Below are 12,022 nucleotides of genomic sequence, written 5' to 3'. Positions count from 1 at the left end.
GAGTTCTCTATGAGATCTACAAATGTCAATGATCGACTGTCCTGCGTTCCGCCTTTTCCTCTTGTTTCAGCGCTTTAGGAATCGAGGTTTCCCGCTTTTTCCGCAGTTTCCGCGTTTTAGGGGCCGTTTCCGCAAGTTCCGCGTTTCCGCAGTTTCCGCGTTCCCTCCTTTTAGGGTTACCCCGTGCCGCAGTTGACTGAGAAATTTTTCGCCCTCAGCGCGATTTACCTCCAGCTCACATGGTATTTACTGTCTATTGTCAAAATTTCATATTTGAGAATTCTCTCATCAATAGCCATAACTTTCAGTGCCATCAAACTATCCTTTCGGACTGCTGCCATTCTGATTTCTCTCTTTAATATTTTGTGATGTCACGATAAGGGGGCATGAAATTTTTCACTATCAAAAAGGGGGGAGTGTCTAAAAAATTTTGAGGGTCGCTGTTGTAGACAATGAAGACAAATCTGGCATCTAAGAACAATGTAGCTTGATCAAACATTGCCTTTCAAAATAAAAAAGGACGACATGGCAAACCTGATTTCAAATCATATATATCGGTGGTTCCCTAAGTGGTCGTCTGGTCGATAATTCCCCTGGGTGGCGATTGGAAAGGGAAAAGGGTGGAACATTCAGTATGTATTAAACTTAGATAGCTGTTTGGTTTCTTGTCAAGTTTGATTTGTTGGTTCCTTGTCAAGTTTAATTTGTAATCAATGGATGTTGATACTGAGACGGCTCAATAACAGACTAATCACAGTCTGTGAGAAGTGTAAAGGATGGGAATCGTGGAAATTTGCTTTACATAACACCAATTGAACTAGATTATGAATTCTCTCAGCGTGGTAGAAACACATTGTTGAAGTGCATCAAAAACCTTACTCTTCACACTTGGCAATTCAGCATACTGTATGTTATGGGAACTGCTGAAGAAAAAGTAGTCGCCTACAGCCTAAATACAAACAAAACTACTTCATGTAAAACAGGGAGATGAAACATACTGGATTGCTACAGGACAATACCTCTAGCTTTAAGGGGTGGAGGTGAGCAATGAAAAGGTATTACTTGCCTTGTTAACTTACAAACTAACTTACTGTGTTTACAATTATATTGACTTTTTATTTCAACCATGACCTATTTTTCTATTACATACACGTTCTGTGTTGTGGTTGATTTGATGATTTTCTATCCTTCCACTGGCACTGTCCTTATTTCTCTATTCATGATTTTCTCGTACTTATTACAATAAATTTGATTGATTAGCTATCTTATATATATTAGCCTATATATACCACGGATCCACAAACAACTTTTGCTGTGACCAAAACATCTACTCTGCCTTCAATCTGTCGAAGTATATTGTGAGCGTGCAAGTTTGCGAAAAATATCTCATTTTATATGATCAGTTATTTTCTTGCGCTGCATACCTCGACACATAAAACTGTGATGAAACACAGTTATGATAGATAAAACACTGCTAATCTCCGACCTGAAGAGCCTGCTGTGAGATTGTTATTGTTGCATCGTGTAATATTCACGCGACAATCGACACTCGGCAGCAGTGCAACATTTAGCTACATTTTGATTGTTTTGTTGGTAACAATTTTGAAATCCTGTAGTGATGCTCGGGCTGTTATGGGGAATAATTTGATATGTCCGAATTCACTGCAGTTTCACAGTCACTACTCGGGATCCGTAAATGGAGTTACAGCTGGTGGACTAATATTAATATAAGACTTATGACACGGTACTGAAAGTTTAGCTCCAATAAATCAAATCACCACTTTTCAATACTATATTGACATTACTCAATTGATTTGCACAGTGTTAAGCACAAAACTAGAATAGTTGCCTACTACGTGTCAATGTGATATTCTACCCACGATTACCAGATTCGTTACGTGGCCCCACAATTTGTGAAGCAATGATGATCCTGCTACCAGACATTCAACGTTTTGGAATACCAGTATCGGTACCGTAAAACCGAAATTATCACATAAAGATGCTCGAAATATTCATATACTGGCTGACAAAGCTGACTGGCCTGTCTACTATTTTATATTGGGTGCCATCCGCACATAACAGGACTAGGAACAGAGCCCCCTTTGTTATCCAATCGACTTCCGCTACGCCGCACCCCAAGATAGACACTAGACACGGTAGTTCCCCGTATTTTAGCCCCATCTTACGAGCAGAATTTTTTCTAAATTCTATTATGGCTCCTTTGCTTTCATGCTGCCAACTCACTTCATGTGGTAAGCAGCGAACACTGGCCAATTGACGGTTACATGAATTAAATAAATTTTACTTCGCGAATTTTGTATCACTCACTGTCACATCGCCGATGTCTCCCGAAAAGCAAGCGTTGAAAGCATCACTCTGGCTAGAGACATTGTCTAATGCGCATCAGGTAAGGCTTCCGCCTTCGGGCTAAAGAATATTTATTTTCGGAATCGACCATCGGGTAATCCGTTGAACGAATTCATTGAAAGTTAATATTTGCCTTGCGCTCATTACCATCGCCATTACATTGTAACAATTCTTGGAAACATGATTTCAATGGAAGTTATAAAATCACAGACGGAACGATAGACACCGGCTTCTTCAAGTTCTCATACCTTATAGTAAACTGAGTAGTTTTCATCTTTATCGCAACTTGAGAAATATTCCATACAATTAGGAGACAGATTTTCAACAGACTTTTTTAGCAGTTTGGGAGCCTAACAATCATGGTATCATAACGTACCTTTACTTTCGCTTCTTGAGATACAAGCAATCGCAATAATGATAAGTCCTGTGATAGTTGATGCGATGTTCTTCATGTTTTCTCCTTTGCAGGTTGCATCAGAATAACAGTGATGTGTTTTGATTCATCTCACTATTTTTCTCGACTAATTTCGCCTCTAGCGTAAGAAAATCCTGATAAGCGCAACCGAAGTCTCGGATAAGATACTTTAAAGTCCTGGAAATATTAGGTTATCAATTATAGTTGCAGGAAATTTTACGCTACCACCGCAATTGCGGAGTTGCGTTTGATTGAATCGATTGCTAGTTCGTCGGCTAATTTACAGGCCTAGATCTATCGGCCTAGATATGAGATAATATACAGAATATAGGCCTACTTAGCAATCATAGATCTGTTGAACTCAGTTTTATTACATTTAAACTTCATAAGTCATGTATAGTCAAATGTAGGGCGATTTACAACGCAAAAAATTTCGGCTACAGGCGTAGACTTTTGGTCTTCTCATCTTCTTTACATGTTTCTGTAATTCACATCACTTTATGTGTATTGTGTATATTGTCAAACGCCCCGCGCCTTCTCACGGTCCATACACTTGGTAAGAACATTTTGGTGCATCGCCCATATCTGTATATCACGTGACTTATATCTTTCTTTTATCACGTTACTTACCATTTATCAGCCCGTGTATTTGAATTATACGCCAGACTCATTTGCGATATCGTACTGTATATTCCATACATCTATTCGACCAATATAACTACCTGAGGCAATACTGTCGTTGCGTTCACGTTGAAGTTGTCAGATCAAGGACTAACGCAAGGAACGTGCGTCTACCACTGCGCGCCAAGTATTATACACAGCCACACATTACGTGCAACTCGGGTTACAACTCTAGCAGGTTTATCAGATGACATACGCCTTTTATAATATCTGTGATACCATTTGATATTGCATTCATGAAGATATCACGATCCGCCTTCTTCGATTTTGAATCAGTGACTCTGGCCACTGCATAGCATCACAGGTCAGGAGTAGGGCTGGGCAAAATCGAGTACCTGAGTGATTCGATTCTGAATCACGTAATATGCTTCGAGTCGAGTCGAGTAATCGAGTATCACTCATTGTGACGTCATAACAGAATGTAATATGTCAAAGTTCCAATATGTACCTTTTATGCGACCACAGAGAATATAATGCCTGTTATCCATCACATTAAAGATACGTTGGGATATTTTTCGACCTACCGATTTCATTGCACTTGGTGACAATGTTGTGGGCTGATCATGACTTCGGAAATGTGCTATTTCAGTGACGTTCGTAGCTTTGCACTATGTTTCGTATGCTACGATATGGCCAATCTAGGTTTCAAGGCTTCAACTGTGAAAATTAGTATCGAAACTATAATTCTCGTTGATAAATTATGTTTCAGTGACGAGAAGCGTATAATTTTAGTACTCGAAAAACTCGTATTTTAGTACTCGACTCGAATCATTAAAATTAATACTCGATTCAGAATCGAGTACTCGAATCATTATGCCCAGCCCTAGTCAGGAGCTCAACGATTCAAAAATCTACGTAATAGTCGATCCGAGACGTCAATAATTACATTGTACCTGGCTCTGAATCTCGATTGACGAAGATATAAAACCGTCCTAAAAACATGAATGAATCTGATTACAGCCATCATCGATTAAATATATGGCTCAATATTCAATATTAGTCAGAATATATTTTCATCTGGTCAAGACATACACACAATATACAATGCGATGCACAAGACACAACGATGCGATGTAATGAACAGATGGGAGGATGCCGAATGACCAGCTGCGGTCTCCTAGACTGCGGGCATCCACATCGGCTTACTACCCGATGTCACAATCTTCTTCAATGTTGATCTTTCTTCGTCGCTGTATCTTGCTCTTTTATATATTTATTTCTTCACCGGGTCTTTTCACTGGGCTTTTTTGTCTCCGAAAAAAACAGCGACACGATGGACGAGTAGCCCAGCAGAAAACCTCCGACTGCGCGGGAGTCGAGGGACTTGAACCCCGGGCCGCCTGCGGCTACTGATTGAACAATCTTCCACCATAATTGCAACCTAGTCACGAGGTTCTGAATTTATTGTACGGTTTGATGTTTTGATTATGGTCATTTTCACCTTGTCATCGACACTGTTGTTGTTGTTGTTGTTGTTGTTGTTGATATCCATGGTGTTTCGACTACATTAGTCATTTAAAACCAGGCCGATGTTCTCTGTATTTTTATTCCGTAACCGCCGACTTGTGTAGCACGGCCTAGTTCTAGGCTTTTATAAGACTCAGCTTACGCCACACTTGGACAACTAGATAATTCTAGTTGTGTAATTTCACTAAATTAGAACGAAATGCCTCTAATCTAATTCTAATCTAATTTGTGAAATGTTTCTATATGCTCTAATTTTAGTTCCCATCTAGTTTATTGTTTTCCTGAAAATTCCTCTTTGTCGGCGGCATTTTGCAGCGAATTAACAAGAATATCCCTCTCGCACAGGGAAATCCAGGGCCAAGGCGCCTTCGCATTACTTACATACACCGTACATACACCATCATAGTATTTATCGTGACGTACAATAGCCATGCTGGCATAGTAGCATGTAGTCTCCGAACAATATTCTAGTTTCGATCACAAACAGTACTGCAGCGAAGAAAAATAGATAGTTATTAACACAGTCTTGTTCACTTCCATGCCGATAACTGGACATCAAGAAAAAGAGGATGATTGCTTTAGATCTAACCAAAGAAAATATAATATACATAGAAGTGGAAAAAGATTTCGAAGCAGAGCTTGAGTTCACGGACTGCGATGTTTTGAGTTAGTGGAAAGGAGAAAATCGTCTTCCTCATCTCAAGACTGCTGCTTGAGAACTCGTAGGCGTGAATGCAATATTAGCTTTTTGCAGCCATGCAAAAGAGCCATGCAATAATGCCATATCGAGACAAAATAGCCCACACACAGATGAGCAACCCTGTTTTTAAAGCTTTACGTTTGTACAACGACGGGCTCACTAACATTGGCGATGGGCTTGGTTACGACAAAAGAAGTAAAATTCTATTAAGGAAGTGCATATAAAACATAAAATATCGTGATCATAAACTTCATTTTATTTTGAACTATAAGCTGCGCACGATACCTGACCAGATTTTTCAGCGACTAATGAATCGATATTGGGGATATGCGGACATGTGACTAGCTGAAAGACTATATCATCTAAAATATTGATATTGTGGAAAAGCCCTAGGCCGTTTTCTAAGCGTCTCGGTCTTGGCAGTGTCTGGGCCGTTTTACGTCAAGGCAATATATGCTCATATCAGCTTACTCTCCGACGATGTTTCCATGGCCGAAGCCATTTCAGCTAGTGAGGAATAGTGTTGTTTGACACATGCGAATTGATTATTTTAAAACAAGTACAATAACTTGTTACTTGAAGAAATCAATTTCAGTGGTTCAAATTGTTTATCGCGTTCTTCAAAAATCACAAATCAGATCGTTGGCCGCATGTGGCCCGCGTGTTGGTGACCCCTTGTATAGTGCAAAACGAGACAATAAGCTTTGATGTACAGACTTTAACGGTTAACCACTTTCATGTTAATGAGAATGCACTGTGACTTGATATGAACTGAGCTTGATTTTCGCTGTATTTATTTATAATTCACAATTTTTTTTCAATTTTCAACTTTTTTCGAATTCAGAAATTATAATTATAATCTAATTTGGAAAAAATTATGTAGCTCTAATTATAATTCTAATCTAATTTAGAAAAGCTGAAAATTTTCTAGTTGTCCAAGTCTGGCTTACGCGGATCACGTGGCAAGGAGGAGCCCATGATAAACCTTCAACACTTAGGTCGTCGACACTATTCCAAGTCACAGTTCTCCGCAACGAATCAGCTGCGGGTCGTTTTTTTTAATGATATTACTCCAACTTTAAGACGGATGTATTCCAAACAAAGCAACCCATATCATATATTGTTCATGTAAGGTTGTGAGTCTCGCACTATAAACAGTATCATCATTTATAATACGATGAAGAAATGTTCTGACGAACACATTTTACAGCTCTCAAATGCACGTATATTTAGTTACTCATTTTGACGAACACTCTTTAGAGCAGTGGTTCTCAACCGGGGGTCCGCGGACCCCTAGGGGTCCGTGAAGCAATTTCAGGGGGTCCGCGAGACCTCTGAATTTGCAACGTGATTAAAAACCTAATGTGTCGTTTTTTTTTAGTTAGGCAAAACATGAGACAGTTTCGCTCCACAACTGCTAAAACCTCATGATCATGACTCACATCATCAGAATAATCGTTCGACATGAAATATCCTACTGTGCCAATTCATTTTAATTACCAAATTGCCAATAACCCACTGATACAAACCGTTTGTCTGTTTTGAGACGTTTTGAGGTGTTTGTGGAAAAATAAAAACATAGAGATAGTAAGGTCAATCAGGGTGACTTCGAAATGTTTGTGAAACCTTTTCGACTTGAAGTTGTCAGTCTCATCAAATTAGTAACCACTGACCAGTCGTTTGAAATGCAAATTCCGGAAGTATTTCCCCAAATTTGTCCCAATAAAGCTATTGAAACACCGCCACGAAATTAATATTATCCTGTGCTAATAACCACTTCAGGATGAAATGCCAGATAAAAATGACTAGGCTGAACGTGATATGTTCAATAAAGATATGTTTCATTCGAGAATATTACATTAGCCTCCATCAATTTGCGCGGAAATGGATTTTCGGCACTCGTTCATATCAAATCGAAGATGCAGATTTTCAAGACACAACCACGCACTCCAAGACAAACAGCTGCAAAATTAGCTTTCAAATAATAAAAGTACCTCCAATTCCTACATAAATAGTATGGTGTTATTTTCAAGTAAGATCATTTAGTTGCGTTTTATCACAAGCCTTTGCAGTTCATATTTGCACCAGACATATGACGGTAGCACCATAATTGAGCCAAATTTGAAGTAAAACTCGAGGGGGTCCGCGAGGGTCCGTGACGGTCCACAGGGGTCCGCGAAGCCAGAAAGGTTGAGAACCACTGCTTTAGAGCATCTTTAATGTTGGCTACATATAGGGCTCTCACTCCCAAAAATGCTACAGTGCCTCTACAATTTCTACACGCTGTGGGCTGCTGGATACAATGCCTAGTTCGAAACATTTTGTGGAAAATACCCCGAGCTAGCGTGACGGGAGTGTTTTAAACGGGAATCGGTGATCTAAAAGTACGCGCAATTCATCTACATGAATTTAAATAAGCCACTGTATTCATGGAAACACGTTGCAAACATCGCCGGTATATATTGGAAAATACCCTGAGCCTCGTGAGCTAGCGTGGCGGTATTGGCGGTTTAAAAGTATGCGCAATTCATTTTACATGAATTGTAATAAACCAGCACTGCAATAACAGATACATGCTACAGACATCGTCGGTATGACGAAAATTTTTGAGATTTGACAGATTTTGTGACAGATTCTTTTTCACTGGATTGGGATTAGGATTGGATTGACCGATTTTCAGCGAGATTGATGTCTTGTGGGGAATGGCGACGAAGTTTCTCGTCCTACCGCAATTTTACGAGAGAGAGAGAAAGAGTCTTTATTTTCATCCAACCAAAATACATAACACACGGCAGTGGTGGTGGTACAGAAAATACGCAGTTTGCAGTTTGAAGTTTGCAAAGTTATTGCTTCATGTACTTTGGCGCTCATGGAGCGTTACATTTCATTTTACATAATTATATTGACATAAGATATAGCTTTCCAATTGGTATTCCATGTTTGAATCGGATTAGGATTAGGATATCAAAAAGTTATGGATTAGGATTTGAACTTTTGGATTTGGATTGGATTAGGACATAGAAATTTCAAATACACTCATCTCTGCTTCGCAGATACGTGTTATTTCCACCAACGTCCGTAGCTTTGGTTCAATACTTACCGACAAGGCTATTACCGAGATTGACATAACCGAGAAAGACACGACTGGGAATGGTTCGATTCCAATACCGAGAAAACCATTACCGAGAAGGAACATTACCGAGAACGGAAAATGCCAAGAATCTAACTTACTGAGAAGGCGTTGTGGGGAAATTTATATCTGAGAATCGACACTGAATGTGGCAAAGCCGCCATGCACATGTACACGAATTGTATATATACAATACATGCCTGCATTGCATTCTCGGTAATGTCTATTCTCGGTGGTGTCCATTTTCGGTAATGACTTTCTCGGTAATGTTTTTTTTTCGGTATTGACCGGGCTCCGGCCGGCAGGCCACATTATCAACTAGGACGGGAAGCTGTCCGCGGGCCGGACAAAATCCCGTCGCGGGCCGTATGCTACCTGCCCATGATGTAACCGAAGTACCGAATACGAAGCATGTGACATGCCGGCTAACAATTGCCAGTGTTGCAAAAGAAGTTGACTAGCGTATAAGCGAGCCCCTGAAGGCGTGTAGACTAGGAGCCTTTATGGAGGCATATCGTCCTGAACAGTAGCGTCATCACGCGTGGATACAATAGTGTCTAAACAGATATAATCGTCTTCTAAATATTTATATACAAAGGTGGTCAGTAATGAGCTACTGTACTATTTCCGAGTACTCAATGGATTATATTGTTTGATAATAATTTCCGCGTGTAGGCCTACCCGATTCCTGACCAGTATCAGCGGACAATATTTGAGTTTATTACATTATTATACTGTATAATAAAGTTCTTTACCTCCAAGACTCTATTTTACTCGGCAGTTCTTCTGTACCCGCCAAATCTACTTTTCGATACTACTCTTTGGAGCATTTTTTTAATTTTTAAGTTCTACCTCCAGTTGAAGTAGGCTTGACATGTATTGAAAATAGCTGCTTCAATTTTACAACGTTACCTCCATTTCTACTTGGATAACAACGATGACTACTTTTGCCTCCTCCGTATAAATATTACACCCACCAGGAGTTCTTAACCCAACCTAATCTGGCAAATCCTTACGGTAGTCTGAAAGCCTTCGCGGACGCCAGTTCTCGGCCGATTCGCAAAAAGAAAAATCTGCCATGATACATATTCAACTATGAATTTAATACATTACCATAGGCTTTTGGTGAAGGTGCGCAAAATGAACTGTGCCTCGACAAATTCTGAAGGAACGAAATCAGTAAAATATAATTTTCACACAAAATGATAACTTTATAAATGAATATTGATTGCATTTCCGATGCCAGTAAGAAATTCAAGGCTTTACCGTCGAAAGGGTCATTGTATTGTTCGGTCGAAACGCAACAGCCTTATTCCAATTGCCTAATTATAGTTGAGCATTGAATATAAAATTGACATTGGAGAAGGATTGGGTCTTGATTTCGAACCCCGACCCCCTTACGTACGTTACTGCACAGTGTACAACGTACCACCACAGTCATATTTCGATTACTGATCGGACCCAGTGGCGAGACAGTGTAGTGGTATAATTCACAGCTGCAACACCAATGGGTTGCTGGTTCGAGTTCGACCGAGGTCTACACCAGAATACCTGCCTACCCTTGTCGTCTGCCGATGAAATTTTAACCACACGAAAACGCACTTTACTCCATGCAATTACTGTAAGCTGTGTACATCATTAAAAAACTGACGAGACGTTTTAATACCGGCACTGCACTCGGTAATATCAAGCCTTACTGTCGAATTTAATATTGAAACGGTGCGATTATTCTGGTGTACCTGCAGCAAGAGCAATATGAGCACATATCGCAACCTATCAGTAGATATTCGCTTTCTACCCAATACCCAACGGTTTGAAATTCGCATTGGTGCGCTCTTTACCAGTCCGTCCGCCTTCGATTAAGTGTACTGAATTACCGAATTATCTCACGAATCGTATGATCTAAGTTCTAAGAATCAGCCCTACTGAGTATCTGGTGTTCCATCAAAATTTGACAACCTCAACGCCGTGCATTGTACAACCACACTACGCAACGTGTCAGTAACGAACTAAACTAAATGCTCACGTAGATCACAAGTGACATTGCGCGACAATTCAAGAATACGTGTGTATCAGGCAGACAAGAATGAATACACAAAACTGATAATTACAAACTGGAAATCGCGCATCGAATCACTATAGTTGCCCTCTTATATCCAACACCGGGTGTAGGGGGTTCGGACATCGCATTTACTAGCTTAAATCGCGACAATTGTCTGCGGACTATAATGGCGTTCTGGGCTGCTCCATGCATTTCCCTATTTACGTTCGCAAATATTTATTGGAATAAACGACCATGCGCTGGAATAGATTTCAATTTGTAGGCACAAATACACAATAAAACACTATCCAATTCCGGTCTACCACAAAACTCTCACCAACGTATGCGTGTATTCGCTCGTCTAATTCAGAGAAGTGTGAAGCGTGCGCGCCTCCAAATCGATATGACAAGCAAGGTAGTGTTTTTATTCTCTGGCGTTGTTTATATATATTCGTCTTATTACTAATTTGGTAAATTGCCTACTTCACATAAGTATCGGTCATGTTTTGTGAAATGCATAGCGATCATTTTATTTTTCGAGCCGCACAATTGGCTATCAGTGTTGTGCTGATGACGAAATTGCAGTTATGACGAATAACCTCAACACAGTAATTACGGCATATCTAACCTCCCCAGGTTTGGCGCCTAGGTATGAACATGGTCAGTTAGAAAAGGTCGGGCCAACGAGGCAACAATTATTAATTTTGTTAACGATTACCGTAAAATTATGTGAATCCAGCCTATAGTATAGCATATCATCTTATGAAATACATCGGAGCTGTAGCTACATTTCAAACACCCGGCTATCAGCTCCGGCTACATTGAAAATACACGGCTCCGAGCCGCTCGCCCGTTGCTCTGGCTCTAAAGCGCTGGTTAAGTGCATGTCCCATCAGTTCCCAGGTCATGTGTCATCGGGGCCATCGGGTGGGAACCGATGATTCGGCACTATGTGCTTATTCCTATTACGTCGAAAAAAATTATTTGTATATTTCGAGCAAAGGTGGGTCTAAGAATGTTTTCAAAATGGTAAGTTACCACCACTAGGAAGAGGTTAAAAACGTTTTTTCTTCAAATTGTGTCAAGTTTGGTTCAATCCACATCAGTACTATCAATGTGTAAATTCCAAACCTGTGCTGCATTTAATCCTCTAGCTCCGTTTCTCATGGAGATGACAGGTGGAATTCTGAAATTCGCTAAAGCGGTGATCTTTTAGATTTG

At 40.0% G+C, this 12,022-nt stretch overlaps 2 protein-coding genes across 2 annotated transcripts in view; both read right to left on the bottom strand.

Moving 5' to 3' along the window:
* Positions 1–2,947, bottom strand: part of LOC145434824 (uncharacterized) — a 50,608-nt gene extending 47,661 nt beyond the window's left edge. The window contains exon 1 of the mRNA XM_080312050.1: positions 2,744–2,947. Within this exon, the coding sequence (XP_080168176.1) occupies positions 2,744–2,819 (76 nt within the window). The 5' untranslated portion in view covers positions 2,820–2,947. The remainder of the gene's footprint in view (positions 1–2,743) is intronic.
* LOC145434828 (ARF GTPase-activating protein GIT2-like) overlaps positions 1–12,022 on the bottom strand; it is a 336,581-nt gene that overhangs the window by 6,050 nt on the left and 318,509 nt on the right. The window lies entirely within an intron of this gene.

The sequence above is a fragment of the Botryllus schlosseri genome, chromosome 3, assembly GCF_051294905.1.
Source record: "Botryllus schlosseri isolate E-star chromosome 3, Bs_hap1, whole genome shotgun sequence".
NCBI lineage: Eukaryota > Metazoa > Chordata > Ascidiacea > Stolidobranchia > Styelidae > Botryllus > Botryllus schlosseri.
Note: the sequence above shows the minus strand (reverse complement) of the source record. Positions and strands in the feature narration are given on the sequence as shown.